The 27571-nt window shown below is 39.2% G+C and overlaps 2 protein-coding genes across 2 annotated transcripts; one reads left to right on the top strand and one right to left on the bottom strand.

The window, feature by feature from the left end:
• Window positions 1-1609: 1609 nt before the first annotated feature.
• Window positions 1610-8480, bottom strand: si:ch73-52p7.1 (uncharacterized protein LOC100321084 homolog). The gene is made up of 2 exons (XM_034237736.1): window positions 8451-8480; window positions 1610-3847 (listed from the first exon to the last, which is right to left on the bottom strand). Exon 2 carries the CDS (start codon window positions 3768-3770, stop codon window positions 2994-2996), a length of 777 nt encoding a protein of 258 aa, XP_034093627.1. The 5' UTR covers window positions 3771-3847; window positions 8451-8480; the 3' UTR covers window positions 1610-2993.
• A 2170-nt stretch (window positions 8481-10650) lies between these two features.
• On the top strand, window positions 10651-27492 carry ifngr1l (interferon gamma receptor 1-like). The gene is made up of 7 exons (XM_034237924.1): window positions 10651-10869; window positions 20611-20728; window positions 21277-21458; window positions 22947-23089; window positions 23449-23617; window positions 24964-25079; window positions 25175-27492. The coding sequence occupies exons 1-7, from the start codon at window positions 10803-10805 to the stop codon at window positions 25475-25477; spliced, it is 1098 nt and encodes a 365-aa protein (XP_034093815.1). The 5' UTR covers window positions 10651-10802; the 3' UTR covers window positions 25478-27492.
• Window positions 27493-27571: the final 79 nt, after the last annotated feature.

Here is a 27571-nt window from a genome sequence, read left to right on the forward strand (position 1 = left end):
ATGTCTAAGAAATGAATTGTTGGCACCTTAGCCACACACAAACAAACACACACGCACACATACAAACACACACACACACACACACACACACACACACACACACACACACACACGCACACACACAGAGATCCATCAGTAGTGAATAAAAGAGCTGTAATTGCAATCATATATGTGGAGCTTCAGCTCTACGCGCCATACCGTACCATTAGTATCACAAATAAGTAATAATTTGCTAATGACAACATTATGTTGAGTCAGTTTAGGGGCAATTAAAGTGAGTGATATTTACATATGCCCAATGAATCACCCAGCGTGGCAGTTCAGGCGGTCTCTACTGAATATTCATCCAGGCATTTCTCCCCTGCGCGCTGCAGTCTATAAACTGAATTATGGTTGATTTGCCCTTTTAAAAAATGAACATGGGCGCATCTCCCACAAGGAGGCGGCGAACAATAACGTCTGATTATAAAAATGTTTTACTGCTAAACTGCCGGTGAGGAGACGGTGGCAGCGTGGTTAAAGGAGGGATCTAAAATCAATCCGATGTAGTCCCCGCCTGTCCACCTTTTATATTACGCATTCAGAATATCAGACTGAACGTAATTGATTTTTTTTTTTTAGTAATCAGATCTTGTACTTAGGGAAACGTAGAAGTAGATTGTAGGAATAATCTGTTACAAGTAAAAGTCCTGCATTCAAAATGTTACTCAAGTAAAAGTACAAAAGTAGCCTACTAGCATACACATGTAGGCTACTTTAAGTAAAAGTAGCCTACTTATTATGCGGATTGGTTGGGTAGAAGAACAGCAAAAGTAAATACTCAAATAACGTACTCTCATAATTGTACTAAAGTAGCCTACTAGTAGGCCTACTTTTTACACCATAGTTTGTCTTCACATTATCCCAAGTGAAGGTCACAGTTTCTCCCCAACCCTTTAGGTTAGGATTTCCTCAACAACACATCCGGGGATTTCTCTGGTAATTGCCCCGGTGTTTTATCGGGGGCGGGGCTGACCTCTCAGGTGCAGGATCAACAGTTTACATTCAGGGCGCTTAACAAGATGGGCTGCACGTTTATCATGCAAATAAGCAGCTCTCTAGCAGGTGTCAGCACACACACACACACACACACACACACACACACACACACACACACACACACACACACACACACACACACACACACACACACACACACACACACACACACACACACACACAGCGTCTTTAAACAGGACTGCAATCATTATCAAATTAACAAATGAAAACAAAGACACACACGTCTTTTTTTAATGACCAATGCAGCTGTACCTCGTAATGAGTAGATTTAAATATACAATGCAAAAGCAACAACATTTTATTTGTGTATAGCTTTAGATTGGTCACACCTTTAAAATGTGACTTCACAGACGACAGACCTAAAGCATTTCTTTGTGAAACTCTAAAATCAACAAATGGTTTATATGTATAATATTAGATGTGCCACTGTGTATCATGTACACATATGAACATATATTGTATATTTTTGCAACAATCCCCTCCTGATGGTGGAGTTGATTTGATTTGGACAGACCAGGTTTTGGACAATATTAATAATTGATTTACAAGCCATGAGTTAATCATTTATTTTTGTTTTTGTTGTATACAAGCGCAAGCGATAACATTGTTAATTTCACTTTTGTAAACCAATAAATATCATGCCACACTTCATTTACTATTAACAATGTATCTCTATCCTATGTCATTCATCACAAGCTTTTAAAGTGCTGAAATGCTTCATGACACATTTGTTGAATTTAATGCTTACTGGATTTTTAAAACAGTTGAAGACCTTAAGAACAAAAAGAAGAAAACATGTTTTATCTCCTGCTGTCATATTTATGTATATTATCTCAGTCCTTCCTCAACACTTCAGTTTGCTTCTTCCTCTTTTACTGAGATGTATCTGCTGCCATCTTGTGGTTTAAAGCTGCATACATTTCAAAACAAACTTCAATGTCCCAGAGGAGATATCTGTGCTGTTACACAGGGACCAGAGGTCAGTGTCAGCTGGAGAAAATGAAAAAAGCAGAGCTGCGAGGAATTCATTCTGTGTCCAAATGTGTGGAATGTCCTCCCTCTTTATGACATTTTGGCTTAAATACTAAACCCTCCTGTTTTTCTCATCTGATAAACGTGGCTTCCTGAACCGAAGAAAGAACAGCCAGCAGCTTCTCATTCAGTCTGAATTCAGACGTTTTGTTGGATGAATTTCTTGATGGAAGTTCTCATTTCTCTTTTTGGTGGAGAGGAAAAACAAGAGGAGAATAAATGCTCAACTCGTTCAAAGCCACTATTATTTCATATTAGGGATTACATTATCTAATTACAGTATTTATAAACAAAGGACTCGTCAGCTGGAGGGGGTTGATATTCTGCTCCCTCAGAGGGTCTCTCATTAGTTAACATATCTTCTTCTATCATGCTGATAAACAGCTGTGCATGCTTTCCAGGTCGCTTGGGAAAAATACAATTAAAGCTATTTGACAATAAAATCGTATGTAGTTTTCTAAGGTTCTTAGTGAATGTCCCTATAAGTAACTTAGGGAGTTTGTATTTCAAGACCCTCCTTATTTATTCATCAAAATATTGAATAATCTCTCCTTATTTTGGTATCACGACTAAGAAACTTTCCCTTTATACGTAATTATCTATCTCAAATTTGAGTGTCCATTGCTGTTTTTGCTCAATCTTTGTATTTGTCAATGTATGTTATCGTATGTGACAATGATAAATACAAAGTAGTTTAGCCCGGTCATGTGAGGAAAGATTGGTGGCCATTGGTTAGAATGTTTGGTAAGCAAGGGAAAAGCAATTGGGAAAAATCCTACTTTAGATTCTCCTTAAGAAAGAGGATAGTTTCTGAAACAGGACCCCTGCTGAGCAAGACAGAGATTGTTTGCAGGTCCTGCACACTGGATCCTCTTTCCTCTGTTGTTCTAAGTTACTCAGTATCAGTACACAAAGCTGACATATATGACAGAGGTCTCTGGTAACTTCGGCAGGTGGAGGTCCTGAAAGGGCAGCATGCCGTCATTGTCTATATGTGTTTGGACAGTGTAGGCTTTGGCCTCTGCCCCCCACTCCAGCACGGAGCTGTGGATGACCCCCAGTCGGGCCTGTTCATGAAACGCTGCTCCCAGCTCCCTGCCCAGGAAGATGTCCTGGATCTGGGATGGGGAAAAATCAAAGGAATCTCTCTGCAGGTCCTCAACCATGTCCATGTTTGTGTCTTCTTCCCTGTTGTATCTATTTGAGCCAAAGTGAGCTCCATTATCCCTGTCTGGGTCACTGTTTGAGGTTCTAAATCTGTTTGCATCTGGACTTTGATAAACAGGCCTCTGCGCCATGTTCACCATGGTCAGTCTCTCCAGGTGTTGCACAGAAAAATGTCCCTCCAGGGAAGAAGAAGGCGTCTCTCTGGATCCACAGTGGATGAGAGTTAGGTGCCTCACCTCAGAGTTGTTGAGCAGACGTGCCGTGTTTAGCGGCGACGTGAACCAAACTGTTAAACGTCTTGCCCCGAAAACAGGGGTGGAGTACGACTGGATGTCCTTGCATCTGCAGTCTGTGAGGGACGACAGGCTGCAGGGCTGCGGGAGCTGGCTGCAGGAGTAGTAGAAGAAGCTGTTGTGGGTCACATAGGCCAGGCGCAGGTCAGAGCGCTGCAGAGCCACCGACACACACAGCAGCACACAGAGGAGCGGGGCAGGGGGGCTGAGGGCCGCCATCACTGCTGCAGGAGGGTCTCAGGCAGCATGTTGACTCGTGTGTGGGGGGGGGGGTGTCTTCAGAAACACACCTGAGCCTATAGAAAAGAGAACACAATCAATATCAGAGACATACTAAACAACATTTTACACAATACTGTATATTAAAGGGAACCAATTTTTTTTTTTTTCCCACTCCTGTAGTGCTGTATAGGTTTCTGTGCATGTAAATGGTCTACAGAGGCTAAAATCCCAACGTTCCCTCCGATGGGAGTTTCTCTCCTATACACTCCCCCCCCGCCTAAAGCGCCTCCATTGGACTCCTTTGTTTACTTCCATGACATAGTGACATCACTATATGACACCAGCGCTTCTATTGGCTAGCGCTCCAACAAATTGTACAAGATAGGCTAAGGGACGGGACATCTTTAAGCAGTTTACCCATCACAACAGAGCTGGCCAGCTAACCAATCAGAGCAGACTGGGCTCTGGTTTCAGACGGAGGGTGAAAAGAACAGCATGGAAACATGTCACAAATACCAATTTTAACCTGAAAGTGAACAGATGGGGCCCCTTTAAGTGAAATATTTGAATATTTTTCCACTGCATTCCAGCAGTATTATTTATGTTGTAATTGAATCTTTTGTTAACACATCGGTCCTCCCCATGTCCGATTCTATTACTCCGGTTAATGATGTACAACAACCCCGGGGTGCTGGTGTGAACTTTCATTTCATCAACACATAATAAAGTTACCTCGACATAAGATAATAATCCTGACATTTTTGTGGCCTAAGTTCAACTGCTGTTCAAAATCAGCATTAGTGAGAGAAATGTTTATATACAAATAAAAATGCTTGGGTCTTATAAACAAACTCAGGACTCTTTCAGCGCAGGTCAACTTTCATACGGGAGATTCATGTTATTGGATAGCTGAGTGAAATGTTCCGAGGTCGCTCCCCTGTGTCTCTCATCCACTAAGTATGGCCTTACCAAGACGTGAAGAGAGGGGATGTGGACACACTGACAGCTGGTTTGGATCAGCTCTCTGACACACACACACACACACACACACACACACACACACACACACACACACACACACACACACACACACACACACACACACACACACACACACACACACACACACACACACACACACACACACACACACACACACACACACACACACACACACACTAACAGAGACACAGGCACACACACTTGGCACTTGGAGCCCTCATTGAATTTCCCACATACACACACATTTAGAAAATTATAACTGTGAAGATTGCTTTGAGATTCCAGGGAAAACATTGTTTAGAAATCTTGGCTTTCACAAAGGTCTGGGCCACGAACACGACTCTGCCTGGTTTTGAAGCCAGGGCAGAGTTGACCACCACATTCTTCCTTCCTGCCTCATGTGACTTTAAAACAGAAGTGAATTATCTACAGTACATTTAACATCCTGTTTCTTATCCCCTTTTTATGCCTTTAATGTTGTACAAATATTCCTATTTCGCAATGTCTAAGAGTATTAATGATTTGTATGGCTGCACAATTCAATAAAAAGGCTTGTGCATAATTTGTACGCACATGTCACACTGATATATTTGGAGACACAGTTTGGAGGGTCTGAACAGTGTTTGGCTGCATAGCATTAGTTTTTACTTACTGATCACAGCAGACTTTTAGGATTCTTTACTTTTCAGATTGTGCTTGCTTATAAAAAATATCTCACAGTAAATAACATACTGAATGTGTTTAGAGATGAAAAATAAGCTATTAGACCAAATACATTTGATGACCACAGTGTTGTGCTTAAAGGTACATCTTATGATGCTCTGTATTTGTTAACTAACCCTACAAAAACATCAAGACTCTTTTGCAGTGGCGGTTCTAGACCAATTTGACTGGGGGGGCCACTGGGGGGCCAGTTATTTTCTGAGGGGGGCACAATAAATGCAGGACGAAAAAGAGAACTAGACAGTATGAAGTAATTGCGCATAAGAAAACAATGCAATACAGTTATTGGTATTTGTTTCAGTACACTTATTTATTTCAGATATATCTTATAGTTATTACTGTTAGCTTCAGCTTAAGTTATAGTGCAATGTTTGCACTAACACCATATTTATATAAAAATAAAGGCAATGAACAGTTACATCTCTACTTTACATAAGGGTGTCTGCACAATCTCACATTACAGCAACAAAATCCTGCGTTTTTTGGCAAACCGAGTACCAGAAAATATACATTTAAAAAAAAAAAAAATTGTTAGGGGAGCCACAGGGGGGTCAGAGGTCAGTGTTAGGGGGCACTGGCCCCCCCGGACCCCCCTAGAACCGCCCCTGCTCTTTTGGTAACAAGCGTTTAGCTAAAGCTATAGACCTCCATCGTTCCCAAAACTATTACCGTCCAAGCTTAATTGAGCCACACCATAACATGTTTTTTTCAAACCGCTGAACACAGGAACAGCAGTTTAATTCCATCACCCTGCTGCCTAACACATTTCTAAATTACCAAATCAAATACAACTGCAATATTTAATTCTGTTTGAGTAACATTTGCTCAAATCGGCCGTTGCTTTTTTTTTAAAAATCTTTACGTTTTTTTAACAAAACAAATGCAGAGTGACAAAACACACCTTTAAGCACAGGTTCACACACATGTCAATAACACTGCTGTCATCAAATGCATTTATTTTAACAATGTATTTCTCATCACTAAACCCATTTATTTCGACCTGTATGTCTTTATGTATATAGGCTTAGGGCTTAGAGCCTCAGACAGGCTGGGGAAGTTGTAAACTACACTATGGCTTAATCTCTAAACATGTAAAAATATCAGCAGTCCTTCAGTAAAGCTTAAATTGCTTCCTTCAAAAATGTATTTTCTCATTAAATACAATTAGAGTTTTCTAAACAGTTGTTATTAGTCTAAAATGCTGCCCTCACCACTTGAATCAATCACAACTGATGAAAACCCAAACTGACCACAGTTGCCATGCTCAGCGACAAAGCAAGTCGCAAACTTTGAAGAGCCACCCATCAAGTGTGCAGACAAAAGGCTTTGGATTCTCATGAGGTACAAAACGGGTGGATTATCCCTTTGAGATGAACATACAGGAATAATTAAGAATCTCCTTCGAAGAAAAGCCACAGCTTCCTTGATTTCAGTGTCCAAAAAACGACAAAAGTCTGAACTGACAAACCCCTCTAGCAGCCGTAGTAATTATGACGGGAGCAAATACCGCGAGACAATGTTGTTTTGTAAAGCTTGACCACAACCGTTCCCGAATCTTAACCGTTTATTATTGAAGCCACACTGACAGAGGTTGCCTGGCAAAAAATAGTAATTTTCAAACCTTAGCCATATTATCACAGATTTATTTTCAACTCTGAAAGAGTGTTCTTCTGGAGGTCATGGACCAACAACATGGTTTGCTGTTGGAAGACTTTATATGAGTAACTTTCAAGCTACATTTTGGGAAACAAACCTCATTCATTTCTTGCTGAAAGATGGATGACAAGAGATACAAGGTAGTACTACAGTATATAAGCAAACCACGAAGCAAAATCACTTCACCAGCACCTCTAAATATCACTTTTTACATCTTATATTTAATCTGTACAGGACAACAGTTTAGACAATTAACTTTGTTTCCTATATGGATGTTTTTTTTAACTTTTTAGATTTACATTTTTACATTTAGATTTGATCTTTTATTTATTTTTTTGACATATAACATATTTCTAAAATGTTTTTCTGAAATGTGATGGAAATTTGCTACAACGTTTTCACTGGAATTTTGCACCACATTTTTTTTATTCAGCGCCTTATCATCTCGGTAGAAAGCATATTGCCCAAATGATGAGGTATTCTTTTTTAAGCGATAAGTTTTTGTAAAAACAAATGACTTAAATAACCATGGCCTCTCCATACTGAAGCTATCCAGGGCTAATGCACTCGAACTTACAAAAGACGCCATAAGAGGCAAGACACAAAGCTAGTTGAATGTTTGTTTTTTTTAAATATGAAAATTATATTTCTGTTATGCATATTGATGCTGAGAACAAAGGGAAAAGCAGGAGGAAGATGTTTTACCAGCGTCATAAAAGCTCAGTTTGACTGTCACGACCACGTAGCTCTGCCCAGCTTCCTGGAAATGTGTGAAGATTTACTTTCAGATGGCCACAGTTTGGTTACTCCCAGGGAGAAAGTGGTTGTGTCCTGGCTTTACAATACTTTCCACCCACAGAGATTACCATGAATGAATGTCTGAGCACATATCTGGAAGAGCTATGCTTCACTCACTTGAACATGAAGTGACTCAAACCTCAAACATTTGGATAAAGACATCTGTAAGACATCTATGATTTATTCTCACAAGGTAAACTTTCAGAAGTTCACATTTAACGGTCAATCCAGCATCATAAGCAGCTGCAGTGTTTCTCAGTGACACATTTTACACGTTTTCATCACATCAGATATGCGGGAATGTTTCTATTACATAACTCTCAGACACAGGAATGTAAAAGCTCTGTAAAGTAATATGAGAATATACAGCAATGCTTGGCTCTCTGTTTCTTTTACGGTCCAACTGCAGGGAACATATAAGCTGTTAAAGTACAGGAAATGATCACCAATGCTAGTACACAGTTAGAAAGTGTTCCAGATTGCTGGGGTGTAACTCACCTCAAGTTGCTGCTGAAGAGCTGATATGTGAATGCGTCAGTTTGAGGCTGGGATGGGGAGGAAAGCTCACATCCAGCTGACGTCATGATGGGGGAAGTGTCCCACAGAGGAAGCTGTAACTCACATAAAATGCACATTAAGTTCAGCCTCAAAAACTGCAGACGAACATATGTGTGGTCTTACCATAAAAGACCTGAAGCAAAAAGGGTACCCTTCATAGTCGATCTTTATGGGTCCATTTAGTATGTTATCTTTTGATATAAATCCCATAATGTTTACAAAAGTATATATTTGGCATTTTGAAAAATGTAGCCATACATAATTAAAAACATTTAGTTTTGTTTGTTAAAGTATCATTTATAACATTTGATGTCTACAGGTCCATTCAGTATATTATCTTTTGATAGCAATCCAATCCCATTTTTTATATACATTTGTTTCTATATTCGGGATTGTGGGAAACGGTATATTTCAATCTCTCTCTGTACACACAAATTGGAAGGTTGACGATAAAGTTGACTTGACTTTGAGGCAGATATGTTAATGTTTACAAAAGTACATGGTCATTTTGAAGCCTAGGTATTTAAAAACATTTCGTTCTTTTAAAGTTACGTTTATAACTCTGTTGAATGTATTTTTAATAATGTATACATCCGTAAAGCTAACACAGAAGTTTATCAATATACTGCCATAAAGAGTAAATCTTTCTCAACAGGAAATACAGAGGCATTTGTTAAGAAATCGTCCTTGGGAAACCTGGTTATTTCCCGGCAACGTGAGATACTGTTAACACACCAGCCAACTTTTGCTGCATTCAAGTGCTGTCGGATATACGAACTGTAGGGTGTTCACGTTATATTTTTATTTTCTCCTTCAGATTGAAGTTGTTTTACTGTCCTGGGTTATATATCATGGATACAGTGATAAACATTGGAGGGGTTTCACCCACAAAAAAGGGTTATCACTTTTTCAAATTTTTATTTTACAAAACATTGATCGCAAGAAAATAAAAAATCCAATATAACATGTTGTGTGTCCATTTGTCTCTTTTTTGGCATACAAATGCTTTATTTGTATGCAAAGGTGGTAAGTAACCAAGTACATTTACTCAAGTACTGTACTTAAGTAAAAAATGTAGCTACTTTACTTGAGTATTTCCATTTTATGCTACTTTATACTTCTATTCCATTTAAAAGGGAAATAATGCTATTTTACTCCACTACATTTATTTAACAGCTTTAGCTACTTTTAACCAAATGCATCTCTAACAATGTAATAAGTGGACTAACTCTTAAAGTCACAAAAGAGTCAAATTATTTAAATATTTTACAACAATTCAATCAGAACTGTGTTGGTCTCCAAACTTAAAATGCTACTTGATGCAACAGTATTATCGAGAAATGTCGCATATGTAAATATAATTTGCATATGCAAATTGTTCTGCACAATGATTACTTTTACTTTTGATACTTTAAGTACATTTACCTATTTTTGTACCTTTACTCAAGTAAGATTTTGAATGCAAGACTTTTACTTACTGTAGACAATAATGTAATGGTACTCAGAGGTAGAAGAAGTATTTAGATCATGCACTTAAGTAAACGTAGATGTACCAGAATACTCTGTTACAAGTAAAAGTCCTGCATTCAAAACGTAACTCAATAAAAAGTACAAAAGTATTGGCATCAAAATATATTTAAAGTATTGTTTCGCAAAATAGCCAATTCAGTGTTATATATTATGTTTTGATTATAATTATTGATCATTAAAGTGTTATCACAGCTGGTAATGGTGTAGCTCCTTTTGAGTATTTTCTGTATGCTGCAGGGTAGCTTGTGTTACTCCAGGTGTAACTAAAGTATTATTCAAGTGTTGTTTATATTTCACATCATCATTAATCAACATCTGAAAAGTAACTAAAGGTATTAAATAAATGTAGTGGAGTAAAAGTACACGATTTACCTCTGAATTGCAATGGGGTAGAATAACAAGGTAGCACCATTTTGAAATACTCAAGTAAAGTACAAGTCTCTCAAAATGTTACTGAAGTACAGTATTTGAGTAAATGTTAGTTACTTTACACCATTGCTCATTGGCCTACCATTTCATTTCTTAAATGAATCAACAGCAATTTGCATCTTTATTTTCAGAAGTCCAAAATTACGAGGTTTGGGAAAGGCAGCATTAAGGAAGGTCACATCCGCTTTTGGATCTCCAGCGGATCACATTGACCTGCTGCTCACACTGTAGCGGTTTCCCTGCAGCTTCCCGATGCAACTTTAGATACGTTAGACTACACATTGTACGAACTTTAATAATATAATAACAAGAACATTTGACTACCAGCTCAGTATGGATTTGGCGACATTTAATCCCGTTATCCTGTTTCTCGCCTTGGTACAAGTTGTGTTGGCCCTGGGTAAGTTGTTGCTACGTTACTAGCTTACGTACATCCATTAGCTAACTTAAGTCAGTGTTTACATCGTTATGTGTGTTTGTTTTCAACACTTATATGAAGCCGAATTATTAAGAAGGTGTAACACTACTCAATTATGGAAGTTATTTACTGAATATCGTGGTTTGTGTGGCATTTAATTAATGTTTAGTATAAATTGGCGATAGGAGGACGGGGCCCTGGCTGCAGGAAAACGGCGAATCACTGCTAACTAAAAGCGCTCTTCGTGCTTGTATCGAGGTCGGAGTAGGGTTTTTCTTTCCTGTAACTTCTCAGTAAGCAAGATTATTATTCCGTGTTAGAGTGTTATTTCAAATCTTTAAAATATATGTATTCGATACCATTTACAGCCAGAGAGAACAGGCTAGCGTTGCGCACATCCATTGTACAGTAGGCTATGTGTGGGCATGTAAACAACTGTAAACAATCTACTTTGATAGGAGAGGAGTTGTAAGGGAGGGAATTAAATCTTTAATGGTAAATCTACTAAACTAATGTATACTGTACAGAGGTGGAAGAAGTACTCAGATCTTATATACAAAAGTATTAGCATCAAAATATTCTTGAAGTACCAAAAGTAAAAGGACTTGTTATGCAGATTGGCCCATTTCAGAATGATATACATTACACGTTTTATTTTACCCTTGACTGTTATAAAAGCTGGTAAATGTGCACCTAGTATTAATTACGTTTTATGCAGCAGGGTAGCTTGTGAAATAAATACTAAAAGTAAAGTACAAGTACCTTAAAATGGTGCTCGAGTAAATGCACTTAGTTACTTTACACCACTGACACCGAGTGAACATTTGACCCCAAAACACAAACATATACTCTTGTTAGATCCCATGAGGCTGATCAAACCGACTGATAGCTTTGTCTTCTGTGTTCGGGGGTTTCTTTATTTCCTCTTTGTGCCTTTCAGTATTACCCAAGACACTGTGTTGTGCAATTCCTGCATTGTGTTCATTGTTAGAAGCACGTAAGCAGACTTTTTTCACTAAGTAGCCCAACACATTCACAGATCAAAACCTGCAGAAACCTACAATACATCAGTTCTGAAGTAGATTGTGAACTCTGCCATTCCTGCACACGTTAAGTTTTGAATTTGATGAAAATGGTTTGCAGTTCTTTACTCTTTTTGGCATTTTTACACACACAGAAAAGACCGTCAAAGGGGGGGCAGGGTGGGTGACAAATGGTGTCAAAAACAGGATTTGAAACTGGCCGTTGGAAGAACCACAGACACTGCTCTGCCTGTTATTCTTTGTGCAGTGTAGATCAGCTCTATCCTCTCATATTAAATGTTGTTCACAGTCTAATGTACTAGTGCCTCTTTTGGCCCTCACTGATGGAGATGAGTGGTAATAAATAACGCTAATGACCATTTTTGGAACATATCCTCTCCTCATTTATTGCACTTCAATGCATGGTATCTAACCTCTGTGTAACACCACTGTGACCTGTACTCACTGGCTAACTGGCCCTCTCTTGAGACCAGACGCAACATCCACTGGCTGATGTTTGTTTACAAAACACTCCTAGGCCTCACCCCCTTCTACCTCACACAATTACTGCAACTCCGCACACCCCCGACGCACAACACCCGGTCAGCTACAAGCATCCTGTTAAAGATCCCCAACGCCCATACATCCTTTGGCCGCTCCGCCTTTCAGTTTGCAGCAGCAGATAGCTTAATGTCATTCAGAAAACGTTGAAAATGAAAACCTTTGTCTCCCCCCGCACCTTCAATGTCACTATTATTGACACCCTGGTACACACATGTAGCTGCTTTGCCTAATGCTGATTTTAATGACTGATTGAACCACAGCAATATTGTTTTAGAGTTTTTATATGTTTAACTGCTATGCCTGTCATCTTTGCTCTATGTGTTTGTGTTGTCTCCTGGGTTCTGTAGTGCCCGGAGTCTGTCTTTTTATTTATTTTCCTCCCAAACCAGCCTTTGCCTCCTGTCAGGTCTTCATTGTAAATAAGAATTTGTTCTTAATTGATTTTCCTGGCGAACGGCTCTAAACTCGAGCATTAATGCAACCAGACTCTATAAAGAATGGAAAACACTCATTACTTTCAGCTCTATTATTGATAAAGCAGTGATTGAAGGTAGGGTAGGTAAGAATGGAGAAACCAGCTCGAGTGCGCTAGAATTTGAAAGTACGCAGCCGAAAAAAATCTGCCCCTTCCTTCAGACTTCCTTACAGAGACCCTCCTCCAACACACGAACGCGCACATGACCAATGAGGGCACGAGATACGTTTTGTGGGATGTTAAGAGCATTGCATGGAATATAACAAAAAGTGGTTCTGAAGTGAATTACCTACCCTACCTTTAATGATGAAAATAGCAACACTGTTAAACTATATTTATATAGATATTTGAACCCTTTGATATTCCCCACATATAAAGTAAAATATGTGAGGGGAGTAAAATCCTTTCAGACGAAGCATTTTAAGCATTCTTCCTGATATATTGGGCCTGTTTTGCTCAAACGTCTGAGGATTACTCCGATAAATGACACAAACACTTTTAACATCAGACTGAAATCCTACCACAGAGCAGGATTTGACACTTAATTATACACTTGTTATGACTTTTACAACTTCCTAAAGATGCCAGTATGCAAACTCTAATAAAGAACTTAATGTTTCAGTACATGGGATGTATTGCTTTGCTTTTTTTTTCACAGTGGTATCAAGACTCAAGTTGACAGGCACAGGACACAAGGTTAACTGCTTCTTATTCCTGCATACGTGACTTGTGGAGCTACGTGAGGGATTGAAAACCCTCACATTTCCTTAGGTTGGGAGTTCAGTGTTTCCCCTAGGTTTACTGCCTTGGCAGGGTGCTGCGGGGAAAAAATGAACTTTTTTTTATATCCTCTGGAGCAGAGAGAGGAGCTGTGGATTATTGTTATCGTACAGTAACAAAGTATTTGTAAAAGTAATAAAGTACAGTGTTACACGGAGGGAGAATGTGAATACGCAAAGCAGTGGACACTGAAACATGCACATACATTGGATAAATAACATAGGCGTTTAGTTTATTTAATAAAAGAGCACATGTTCAATGTGAAAAGTGACCGTAGATAGATTACTTCAGTTGCAATTTTGCGCTATATATATATTTTAATTTTTAAATAAAAAAAACACCTTGAATTTCAGGCGGGGCGCGGGGCTCCGCCAAGACAATGGTAGGGGAAACACTGAGTTCATCTATACTTTTGTAGCAACACTATTTTTATATAATGGCAAAGAAAGGGTTCAGTCTTTTTTTCCTGTGTCATATGTGGCAGCACTGCCACAAGTTCCTCTTCAGAGAGGGTCTTCAGTACAGGTGGCAATATTGTCACCTGCCTGCGCTCATCTCTGAAACCAGACCATGTAAACAGGCTGGGATGTGAGTTCATCGACATCCTGTCATTCAGAAACAGGAGGCTGTGTAATGTGGTGAAGGTGTGTTTCATGTTGTCGTCAGAGGTTCAAGGTTCTTTATTTGTCATACGAACATAGCTACAGAGTTATGTCGATGACAATCTTAGGTCACAGGCTTCTCCAACAGTGCAACACAATAATACAGAAAAACAGAAAAATATAGTGCATTTAAATATTAAAAAGTAAATACAAAAAGAAAAATAGTTTAAAAAAAGTGAAGTAGTGAAATAAGTCTATATGCAAGCTATTGGAATGATATATTAGATAAATAGATACATAATTACTAAGTAGCAGATGAATGTTATGGATGTTGTTACAACAGTTCAGGTGTTTAACAGTCTTATTGCCTGTGGGATGAAACTATCTCTGAATCTGGTGGTTTTTGTCTGGATGCTGCGGTAACGCCTGCCAGGCGGCAGCAGACTGAACAGTTTGTGGCTGGGGTGATGGGCGCTTGTGGGTGTGAACTGTTGGTATGGATGAGTTTCCACCGCAGCTTTTACAAAGTCTCGGTGTATACAGTAAAGAGTATCGTCAATCTGTCGTAAAACACAACTGGATAGTAAAGGTCTCCTGTTGTCTTGTGTGGAGTCTGGACATATTGCCATAATTCCCCTGAATTTAGACAATTGTGATGAGTCAACCAATACCATCACACTACTTGTGTCACAACAAGTTGGGCTTTCCAAGAAAATATACACCTTACCTCTGAATTTGCTTTCGTTCATGCCTTAGAATAGATATTTCTCATTATCTCGTTTCACCTTCAGTATGAGATCACCACTGTGCCTGTTGTGGAGACCTTTAGCTTGAGACACAATGTCAAAGACATATTAGTCCACTAGGTGACAGTTAAATATATATTACATTACAACAGGAATCAAACATCTACTGTTTTTGTAGCATAGGCTGAAGTATGTCCTTAGACGATTTTATTCTAAGTCAGATATTTAAAAAGCAACTTTTACGACTATCAATGAATCATTACGTTTCCTTTTGTGCAAGTGAAACTGCCAACAATGACCAAATTCCATCTTTTCAGTTGTAAGGATGTGCCTCTTTCCTCAGTTTACTTTTCTTTCATTTTTTTCCAAATGTTATCATCAGTCAGATGTTGCATTTGTAATCTTGTTGGTGTTCTTTTTGATTTTATTGCTCCTAATTTAAGATGACATTTAAATGTAATCTGTCGTAAAATAAGTGTTAGTATGCAAGGATCCTGTGTGACTGATTGCGTTTAGACGGTTAACATTTGAGAACTTTGGCTCTGTCTGTTTTTTGTTAGAAAAACATGTTAATATTTCTTAGACTTAGGCAAAAAAAGCTTTGACTAGAAATGGGAAAAAACGACCCCAAGACTGCTGTTATTTATTTACAACAAAGACAACATGGGTATTCAGTGTTTCCCACAGAATTTGATTCTATTTGTGGGGGCACCCCCCGGCAAGAAAAGCCAAAGGCCCCTTAACCTATTCGGGTGGCCCACGCATCCACCCCCCCTCAAATATCAAAATACATTCAAGTTCATGGCTACTGTAGGCAATGTTCTTGTTGCTCTGTGTTGCGTTGTCAATGAGTGAGACACAGCGGAGTTGAGGATCTGTGGGGTTTATTCTCCCAAAAATATAATTTACAATTTAGGCATTTAGCAGACGCCTTATTCCAAAGCGACTTACAATGAGCAATTACAGGGACATTCTCCCTGGAGTAACTGAGTGCCTTACTCAAGGGCACACTAGTGGTTGTGTTCCAGGCGGATTTGAACTCGCAACCTCCCAATCATCGGCCCACCTCACTATCCATTAGACCAGTGATTCTCAAACTTTTTTCAATAATGTACCCCCTTTGAAAAATAAATTCAGCCAAGTACCCCCTGATCAGCGCAAAAACAATTTGTTATGGAAGAAATGCCTATATAAAGAGGTACAGTACAGTGCTGCACCATCAGTGTCTGATTTATTAAAACAACAACCTTGTAACTTAGAAACACTTAAATGCTACATTTCAAATGTGTACAATCCATCACTAAATTCATGGCAAACCAATTTTAACATCATGCAATAACACTAAGACGACATTAGTTGCATTTAACTGATCTTTTTAATAAGTTGTACTTACAATTTAGTGCGAAACATGGGCTTGTGATTCACTGAGGATCTTTGTTATTCTCAGTGACAGGAAGGCCACTGCAGTTATTACACTTCACGTTTTGAAATATGTGTAACTCTGTTAATATAAAACCCACACTGCTCAAACTTCGTTATTTAAAAAAAAAAATCTCACGTACCCCCTGCAGTACTCAAACGTACCCCTAGGGGTCCGTGTACCCCCATTTGAGAACCACTGCATTAGACCACCAAAAAAAATAAGAATACAGATTTTTTTTTTTAACCCTAACTCACAAATGAATCAATGTATGGGAAACACTGATCAACATTGAACAATTCTTGAAATGCCTGTATTACCTTACATTGATTGTGATCTGAGCAGAGCTTGTGTTGCTTGCCAAGTCTTTATTTACAGTGCAGTGTTATAGTGTCATGTCTATATACCAACTAAATACCTACAGTGAAGGCAGCCATTACTGATGTCAGTGTTTTGTAAACACTCTTCATGCAACATGTGGAAACGTCTGCAGTGAGAAATATTTCCGGCTCACTGATTAAATCTGTCCGAGACGCTGCACCGACAGGAAAGCTGTGTTGATGTTTGGTTTGGGGGTTTTATAGATTTGAACTTAACAGTTTGTGTTTGTATCTCCTCGTCCATCTGCTCTGTCCTTCCTTTTCCTGTTCTGCTTCTGACTGCAAATGTCAAGAGAAGCTCCACTATCATGGTCACAACAAAACTGATCTGTTGCAAAGTCATCCAGAGTTATATACTGTATACACAAATATATCAAAATATAAGCAATGTATAAAATGAAATGATTTTACAAAACAAATCTAACAATAAAGACAGACAATCAATGTAAACTAGGAAATACTATTCCATTAAATATATTATTATCAAGAACTAAGTAGAAACTTACTATACCTCCATACTTCTATTTTATCTACACTCAACCATTTTGTTGCACATTGAAACAACACAAAACAACAACTAGATATCTTTCACATCTTACTTTCTGTGCAAAATAACAGTTTCTTGGGGTAACCACATGTTTTTAAACTCAGTTTGAAAGTGTTTTGTTTTCTCAAGCACTCAGGAACGTCGTCAGTTATTTTGTGGCGATAGCAGCACACGTCAACAGTGACCTCTTTTTTATGTCTGATAGGGCGGAGCTCTCTTCCTTCTTTCTGAAATATGTTTTTTGCTTTGTTTGCACAAATCTGTCTGCTGCTGTGGCTTCTGCAGTCGGTCCCGCTGAACTCGTATGAACCGAGAAACACGCTCATGTCGAGTAAACATTACTGATCACTACTCTACCTATCCTCAGCTGGAGGATTTAAATGATTCGTTAAGTTCACCTCCTGCCTTTTGTAAATCAGTGGCTCCTTGCTGCAACATGTTTCTGTCTTTTTTTATTTTAACACCAGGCTTTCGTAGGACAGCTTTTTAATATTCCTTCAGTCAAGTCACGTTTGATTTTGGTAGACCTACAATTTGGTAACTCTGATTTGGCATTTAATCAATTTGATTCGAAGATTCGTTTTAAACATATATGAATAGAACCATAGTTATAACTATATAACATAAAACCCAAGTTTAACACAACAATTTGTCAAAAAACATTTCAACGTGGACCCACTCCAAAAGCTCTCCAGAAAAAATGTATGTTTGGGAGGGGGATTAAACAAAGACTCAATATAAAGAATTTACCTCTGTACATTTTCATAATCAAGTTTCTTTTGGCAAAGCTCAGCATTCATTTAAATATTATTTACAGAACATAAAGTTGTGCATTAGCCACTGGATGTCCTCGCTCTTTAAGCCAGTTTTTCAATATTTTAAATCATTTTTCTCAGACTAGATTTAATGGTAAACACTTTGCATTTCCACTGTGCCAAACCCGGCCCGTTTTTTTGTTGCGTTTCCACTAGGGGTAGTTCCGGCTAACGGGTACTGTGTCACAGTTTTTCTGGCCCTCCAAAATCCAGGTTCTTTCCGGTCCAACAACCGTGCTGAATATACTAAACTAGTGAGAGAATCGCTGGCAAGGGGGCTACAGCTACAACAAATTGAACATATTTGACCGTGATTTAATTGTAATACACGTTTCAAAATGATGCCGAAGTAACAACATACTGATACCGGTTAGTAAAAACCATGAATTAATGCATTGACAAGTCTGCAGATAGACGGCAGGCAAAAAACCCTTTTAAAATGTGTGTTTTTATAAATGGAGATCGGCTAAGCTACCGCAGTATATGCTCCGACCGTCCACACTCACAACAACGGCCGATACAGACATAAATAAACCAGCGACTGTATTCGCTATGACACAGACAGTCTGTGGTTTGTACTTGTGTAACTTTTGTCTAGTTTCTGAACAGATATGAAGAGCTGTGAGGTCTAACAGCTAACGGCTGATGTTGGTTTTCTGTGGTTCTCATTAAAGATGACGTCACGACTCCGCCGACAATGCGTTACTATAGTTACTGCCCCAGCTACTAAACTGTAATGGAAACGCAGCATAAAGTGAGCCTGGCCTAACGAGGCCTAACCATACCATACGAGGCCCTGCAGTGGGAATGCGCCACTATATGCCTACTTTAAGTTCGGAGTCATTCTTTTTCTATTGCATTTTCAGATGGTGTTCAGAAAACTCTTATGAGACGTTGAAACGGAAGTTAAATGCTGAAGTGAAATGGCGTGGTTACACGTGTGGCCCCGTGCTGCAATGTGGTGAACGCCTCAGAGACCGACTTCACTGCTGCGGTTAGCACTTCTTTAGTTCACACGCCCCCATCTGAGATTTCCCTTTAACACCTTCTCACGTCTCAACCTAGATTTGAGGCTTTGGTATTTGTGTTATCACGTGCCTGAACGTAAATGTTTGTTCACAGAGGAATTGAAACTGAAATGGATGATAACGGGGGTGACTCATAACAATCTGTTGGAGTGTTAAGGAACACATCCGAAGATTATTTGAAGCCTTTGTCTTTTTTATTGAACTTCCTTAAATTACCTTCCCAGGCCAAGGTCATTGTTCACATTGTATTAGTAATTGTTTGTGGTGTGTGTGTGTGTGGACTGTAGTTGTGCAATGCTCTGAGGCATGGTTTCCTGTAACAGGAATACCACACGTATTTTCACAAGTATCCACCACAATGGTTGAACCTGCTTTTACAATCATTTGGTCTCTTGTAATGTACATTCAGTGAAAGTGAAAGAGCTGAAGTGAAGATCAGCCCACTTTTCAAAGTGAAATCAATGTTCATTTATTGTAATACTCTTTTTAGAGATCATGAGCAAGTATGTGCAGGCTTTGGGGAGTTTCTTTTTTCTCAGTGTCAGAGGAGACCTGCATGAGGTTTCTTGTAGATTAGATTACCAATCTGCAATTTCCACATTGGCTTAAAGCCTTACATTTCCTGACATTACTTCCTTGTTTAGCTTTTGTGTCTGTGTGGGCAAAGTAGACCCACTCAAAGATGTTAAGTAGGAGTGTATCGTATAAGTTTGAATGCAGTTCCCTCTAGTGGGGGGTTCGTGTTAGTGAAAATACCCATAGTCAATGATTACTATGAGCAAAAGGTTATATTGGAGTAAGGGAACTTCTCCTTTGGCATCATTTATTGGACTGTGTTGGGAAAATACTGAATGTACTCTTCCAATATCAGAGTACACATGATAACAAAGGCCCTACGTAGCTGTGCACGTGACAGGATGTATGATTACCTAGAAGAGCGCCAGGACACACTGTTTTAGGCATATGATAGCTATGTGATTAACATGATGATTCAGCCCCTATGGAGATAGACTTATGACTCATGTTTATTGCTTACGTGGGCCTTAGCTAATCTGAACTAAACATTGTATACAGCTTTGAACCGGAATTCCTCCATCTTGTGACTGAATAACTCCCTCTCTTGTATATCAGCATGTGAAGGACACTGTTCAGGAACTAGGTGTCCCATATGCTCTGTGTGTCAGGATTAATACTTAATAATAAATACATGTATCCTGATTATTGAAACTCAAGCCGGTGACGAGCGATGTTTTCCTAACAGACTGATATTCATTTTGAGGTGGTGTTCAGTGTGAATTTGAAAGCCTTTCAAATCTCCTCACCCTGGTGTTTGTGTGTCCACAGTGGAGCCGCCGGCCAACGTGACCCTGGAGTGCCACAACATGCACAACGTGCTGCGGTGGGACTACGGCCAGCTCGTCCCCGGGCTCAGATTCAGAGTCAATATCCGCTCGATGGGAAGGTTTGTGCATTTCCTTTGTACTCATTATTCTGTCTTTGGCTGTTAAAAGGTGTATTGTTTAGGTTGATCTCTGCAAACAAACACTGCAACATTAAAACAAACATGTATTCAGATAACAGCAATCCTGGATCAGACTTTGTTCTGCATATACAGTACAGACAGAAAATACTCCTTGACTTAGTTTTATAAATAGTCTATGTCCAACAGCACACTAATGGAGAATTTGTTAAGGGGTTAGACTAAAGGATTCTGCTCTTTAAAGGGTATTTTGATCAAGACTCACAGTTTAATTGTTCATAAACATGGATATTTAAATTAAAGATATCCTCGCAATAGTTTTTCACAATTTCATGTTCAAATTTTAGGTTTGGCTTTGAGATAGTTTTCTTTGAATTAATACACAAGATTTTTATTATTGGCTCCTAACAAAAAGCATTGTTAGTAACTACTTTTATAAAACTTCTTAAAGTTCTTCTTAACTTTAACACATGATTATAGTCTCTGATTTGAGATACTCATATTCCTTTCTCTCTTATTGGTTTCCACAGTCCTCCCAGTGAGAGTTGGGTGGAGCCGCCAGCGAAGCAAGCCGACGTGTCGTTTCTCTCTGATCCCAGGAACGAATACATAATTTCCGTAACTGCTGTGATTGGACAGAATGAGTCTAACTCCGCCCCTCCGGACTCAATAGAATTCAGCTATTTCCAGGACGCTCTAAGTGAAAGAAAATGTGAGCATTGATGGCATTGTAGAAGAAAACGAGCTGACATCACTAAACCTTTTTTATATATTAATATTTGAGTTTTGTCCTGGGGGTTCTGTTGGGCTGACAGGTGAACAGTTACAGGAGAATGTTAGTAACAGACATGTTAAGATAGCTATCATCGTCAGAACACTGTTCAGGCATTAATGTGAGGGGTCGCCTTCATCATGTTTCACATTGATACAATTCAGACAATGAATTGATTTTTATTATTATTATTATTATTATATTATTTTTTAATCAATCTGTGGGTTATTCAAGTTTCAAGGCTTTTATTGTCATGTGTGCATAGCTACAGTGCAGTTATTGTAAAGGAAACTTCTGTGTAGCATGCAGTGGAGTCACCGACTCAGGAAGGAGACACGGGAAGAGTCGGAGCTTTGATGTCAAACCACTGTGATTTATTTGGAGTTGGTACCAGAGTATTCACATCACAAATCCAAGAGTCAGAGGTTCTGACTCCACGGTAGAGTTGCCACGTCAATTCTGGAGAGCCTCTCTCTTGCCAGCCCATCTAACTGGTTTCGCAGAGAGTAAACAACATATTTGAGGAGATAGCCTAAACAGTGTGGGAACACAGAGCTACTTGCCTCGGACACCTATGACCTCGAAGATTTTACCTTGGAGTCCACAAATACAGAGAAGGAAGTGTCCCAGTGTACCCACAACACAGACCATCTGTATCCCAGTATTCACCGGTCACAGAATGGGAACAATAACATTATTGGCTAAGCCGCCTGTGTCCTTAAAGAAGGTAAACAGACATCACGGTTTGTCCTGTATGTTATAAATTGGCGTCTTATGATAATTATTTCCATAACAGTTATGACATTTAAAATCTTAGGTCACAGGCTCCTCCAACAGTGCAACACAATAAAACATAAAATAGTACAAGTAAATACAATAAAATAGAATAGAACCTCTCATCACCTCTCGCTGCTTTGCTAGCGCCATATTTAATGTGATTAGCATGTCGCTTCTTCCCACCCGTGCTCTGCGTTCGCTCTTATTGACTAAGCTTACTATCAAGATAAGAAGTACTTTATTGATCCCAATTTGGGACATTTTTTTAATGTAACTTTTTTAAATGTGTTTACCAACATGTCCAATCAATATTCTGACATCTCTAAGTGGTTGACCAATCACAACAGAGCTGGCCAGCTAGCCAATCAGAGCGCACTGGGCTCTGGTTTCAGACAGGGTGAAAAGAGGTGCTGCAGCACAGGCAGTAAGAGAAAAATAAAGACCTTTTTGAACATTAAAGCAAGGAGACAAGTCACAGAGACACACAATACACATATGAACCTGAAAGTGAACAGAATAGGTCCCTTTTAAAAGTAACATGTGAAGGTTTTCACCTCTAGCGGAGCTATGGAGCAACTAATGGTTTAACTTTTTTTAAAGTCAACATGAAACCTAAATTACAATTAAGAAATGTTGATGTTTGTTTTTCAGGTTCTCTTGACCTCCCTTCAGTAAACGTCACGACCCTACATGATGGCAAAATGCTGGTCCGCTTCGTGCATCCCTGGCTGTTGTACAAGAAGAAAAGCAAAAAGCTCCCCGTATTTCGATACATGGTCGAGGTGGTCCACCAGGTCAGACCCTCTATCACCTTCTGAAGTTTCGTATGGCATTGATAAAGCATGAGCAAATATCTCAGGGTCATAGCAGTTAGCAGGAATTATCACTTCATATTTGTATTTGTTTATTTGATGGTGACAGTGCAACTTAATGAACATCAGTATAAACATACATGATGTGAAATACAGGCGATAGGTCACAAAAGCAGATTGTTTACAAGTCAGAATAAACTAGAATATACAAACAAAACACAAGTACATAGATGAAATACATTGCACTACATGTCAAGTGAAAGTAATCATACTGAGTTCTGTAAATGAAGTATTTGTATGAATAGTTGCACACCTGCTTACCATTATGTGTCTGTGTGCAGAAGACACACACAGACCCAACTGACTGTGAGGAGAGTGTGTGTGAGGAGAACGTCATAGTGGCCGCTTCTCAGGAGAAACACTGTGTGACGGTCGAAGGCGAGCTGGAGAAGATGTTAGTGAAAACCCTCCGACCGGTCTGTGCCGCGCCATACGAAGAACCACCAAGCTGTTGAGTAACATTTTCTTATCTTTTTTTATTTTGTTAGTTTCATACTTAAAGGTCACCTATTGTGCAAAATCCACTTTTTCATGTCTCTTCTACATCAGCATGTAGCATCAGCATCAGCATGTCCCCTCTGTGGAAAGAGATTCGGAAAGTTTCAGGAAAAAAGATTCTCTCTTTTTGTCCTGATCCATTTCTCTAAAAACCTGTCTGAAAATGAGCTGATCAGATTTTGGCCACTTTACGATGTCATAACGATTTTTGGCTTGTGTAACCATTAGCCAATCAGCAACCAAGGTAACACCCCCCCCCCCTTATCACCCGAATCTCCTCCTAGAGCACCATTGTGTTTTTTGTAACCAAATATCTCTCAGAGGGGCGTGGGGAGGGGCTCCTTATTTTCATCTAAAGTAACAGACAGAGAATCAGCACTTTTGAAACAGGGCTGAAACAGAGGGGATTATGGGTAATGCTGCAATGATCTGTTTGGTGTTTGGAGCCAAACACTTCAGAGACATGTTTTGTATATATCTGAGAACTATAATATATTGATGAAAAACAGTATAATAGGGGACCTTTAATATGCACAGCAACGCATGATAGGAAAGATAATTATCAAGATAGTATTCTCCCAAATTCAAAACAATGTTTTTTGTCTTGCAAAGTATTCTGCTTCAATCCATATTAGATGGAATTCAACTTTAAAAAATAATGTCTTCAAAAACTCACGCCTTAAGGACTATTATATAAAAGTGTACGTTTATACAGAGGAGCTTCCTGTTGAAGCACTTTGAGCTGCACCCTGTGAATGAAAAGTGCTCTAGAAATAAAGTTTTTGTTTTATTATTTCTTTGTCACCAGTCCTCCCAAACCTGTGATATTTTCCTAACCCATTTTACCGTGCATCATTCCTATGCAGCCACACCTGGAATCTGGAAAGTGTTTGTCTTAATCTAAAAACTTTGCAGAAATGCCAAGTTTTAACAGAATGTCCCAAAAGAAGCCACGCAGCATTCGAACGTTTAGATCAACATTTGATTAAAGCTTCAATCTATTTATATTCCTCTGTTTTACCCGACAGAATAATATTGGTTGGCTTGCCCTCCTTGCTTCTTTCAGTACAACAACAAAGCCCCTCTGTCAAGAACCCATTACATTAAATGATTTGGTATTTGGTTGACGCTTTTAAACATGATGGCAACTTGGGGTTCAATATCTTGCACAAGGACACTTTGTCTCGTTTACTGCAGGGGTTGGACTGAACACAGATTCAGAGCTACTGGTTTCTTTGCTAAAAATGTGTGTTTAAGTGAGTCTATAAATATATTGACTTCCTATCTGTTTCCACTAGATCTCGTCCATGTGTGGGTGGTGAGCGTCCTGCTGATCTCCAGTGCGGTTGCTTTTGTCCTCTTCATGGTCTACCGAAAAAAGACCAATGCAGCAACTTCTATACCAAAATTCTTTGTGGGCTTTGTTCTTATCATCAACTCCTATTTTACTTTAACAATTGTATTTTCAACCCACACTTCCATCTAACAATTTCTGTTTTCGTCTTAAAGAAATTCGCAGCCAAAGGAATGCCGGAGAGAAGAGAACTGCAGGAGAAGATCTTTGTTCCTGAAGTGGTGCCCTGCTCTCCCACACTGATGGACGAGGAGAAAGACGTCACATCTTTCATCACTCCCTGCGATGACTCCGTGCTCCGGATGCGCTGCGGCGTGTCGGCAGAGGCAGACAAAGGCCTTTCTGACAGCGTGGAGGTAACGACCGATGAAGGATACACGCAGGGCAGAGACTTGGAGCCAGACGAGCCGCTGGAGGCGCCCTCTGGGTATGAGAAGCGTGCGGTGGTGGTGTCGTAGGCTCCGGGCGAAACGGCGGAGGGATACCGCGGCTGAGGCTGTAACTTCCCAACATTGTGGCACATCGAATGTTTGAAGTTGGGTCAAAAAAGGGAACTCGTCTGCAATCATCTGTCATTCAAATTGGAAAATCTTAACCCTAAACAGCGATTTTCAGTCGCGGTTACAAATTCCAGGTGGTTCGAGTCATGTTGTTCCCTTGTCAGACCGTCTCCACGGGAACAGAGAACCAGGAACGTCCCTCTTGTAGGTGCACTCAGACATCAGTTACACTTTGCACTAATGTGTCAGAGCAAGCAACTAAGGTTACAAATTAAAATGGCCTTACAGATGTGTTATATAATATAGATCAAATGAATTGCTAAAATCAGATCAGTCACCAGTGTCAGTGTTGTAATGTTGTTTATTTAAGTTCTTGATTTCTGATATTTGTTTCAAATGTTGCATCCTCTCATGCCTGCATGCTTAACATTTCCAGTAGTTGCCAAATCAGCTCAATTACCTGTGATTGGTTTAGTTCTAAGTGCATGCCACCTCCACAGGAGCTTCATGAAAGGAGATGTGAATGATTCATAGCTGCCATATCTGAGAGAAATGTGAAGATAAGTAGAAGAAAGAAATCTTTTCTGCAGAAATCTTTAAAGTGCTTCTCGTGACGGCATTACCTCTTCACTGACATTTACCTCTGAATTTAAATGTCAGGGTTTCAACTGTTACTCAAAACAACAGCGTCACTAAAACACATCTTTCAATGAATCCTAGATGAGTGATTCAAAGGGACTTAACGGCGCTTTATATTCTGTAATGCACATGGAAGTAAAACTATTAACGTTTTCTGTAAATACTGTTATATCATAAGCATCTGTTAATCATGCATTATCATCGTATCTGTTGACCCCATGTTCAGCAGTAACTGTGCAGTTACAATAGTCACAATACTGTTTTCTCTGTATTAGCGCGTCTTTTCTACCTGAATCCAATCCTTTAGTCTCATTATGCTAGTTGCACCTTAAAGTCACAGATATACAACAGTGACTTGTGTCTTGTGACATTTCTTTGATTTAAATGAAATATTCGGGGGGGGGGGTTAGTTGATGCAAGTCAGATTTGATTGGATCCCAGAGTGAGTGTGATAGGGAAAGAAGAGCAATATGGATCTGTAGAGGAGTATTCCTGCTGGTCGACCAGGAGGAGAGAGGGAGAACTACTGATGGATCATTTATTCACTAAAAGCCAAACACGCTCCCTCCTGTTTAACAAACTACTCTATTAGCTGCTCTACTCCCAGACTGAACCGTGGTTTGGGCCGTTTCCCAAAGTACATTTCTTAAGATACTTTTATGTAGACACCCGCCAAGTTCAAGACGAGTTGTCAAAAAACACTATTAATACGAAAATGTATTAAATTCTTGCCAAATAAAGGCTGTTAATTGAACAATTAACACAGGGTTACAAAATGTTTGAGTTATTATACCCACTCTTTAAATGAATTGATGGAATTCGATGAACTAATTTTCTCATGAAATGAGAGGGGATTTGCACCAGAGGAACTGAAGTGATGTTTTAACACTTGTACTTGTGCCTTGTTACCGGGCTTTAAACGTCAGCTGTTGAGTTGCTTATTGTTGTTTTGTGTTGCATAACTTGAGACTGTACGAGTTGATGAGCCTTCCCAGCTACAGAGGCTGGATGCTGATCATGACTTTGAAAAAAGGATATGGTGCTTTTTTATTTGTGTAAAATATTCGGTTCGCAATTTTCAAAAAGTAAATGCCGGGCTTGATGACCAGCCGGAGTGATTGTCTGATATTTGAATGTTGTTAACGTTTGATTTGGAAAAGTGGCCGGCCCATTAACCTCGAGAATTTCACTAATTAACTCTTAATTATGCTTCCTCAGTTTCTGTGCCTATGTCCTTTTATAATGATTCCTTTTCCGTCTGAAAACCAATGTTAATGGTTATTATCTCGTGAGTTTTCAGTATTACTTCATTTCAATAAAAGTTAAAAAAAAAACGTTGTTCTTTTTTCTGTTTGTATCCTAAAGGATGTGGTTATAAAGCGGATGTTGTACACACTAAATTACTTTATGTGA

Source organism: Gymnodraco acuticeps, unplaced genomic scaffold (assembly GCF_902827175.1).
Source record: "Gymnodraco acuticeps unplaced genomic scaffold, fGymAcu1.1, whole genome shotgun sequence".
Classification (NCBI taxonomy): domain Eukaryota; kingdom Metazoa; phylum Chordata; class Actinopteri; order Perciformes; family Bathydraconidae; genus Gymnodraco; species Gymnodraco acuticeps.

Coding starts and splice junctions, on each gene's coding strand:
- si:ch73-52p7.1 (XM_034237736.1), bottom strand. CDS start 3,770: ATGGCGGCCCTCAGCCCCCCTGCCCCGCTCCTCTGTGTGCTGCTGTGT.
- ifngr1l (XM_034237924.1), top strand. CDS start 10,803: ATGGATTTGGCGACATTTAATCCCGTTATCCTGTTTCTCGCCTTGGTA. Junction 20,729..21,276: donor AATATCCGCTCGATGGGAAG/GTTTGTGCATTT, acceptor TGGTTTCCACAG/TCCTCCCAGTGAGAGTTGGG. Junction 23,618..24,963: donor ATACGAAGAACCACCAAGCT/GTTGAGTAACAT, acceptor TGTTTCCACTAG/ATCTCGTCCATGTGTGGGTG.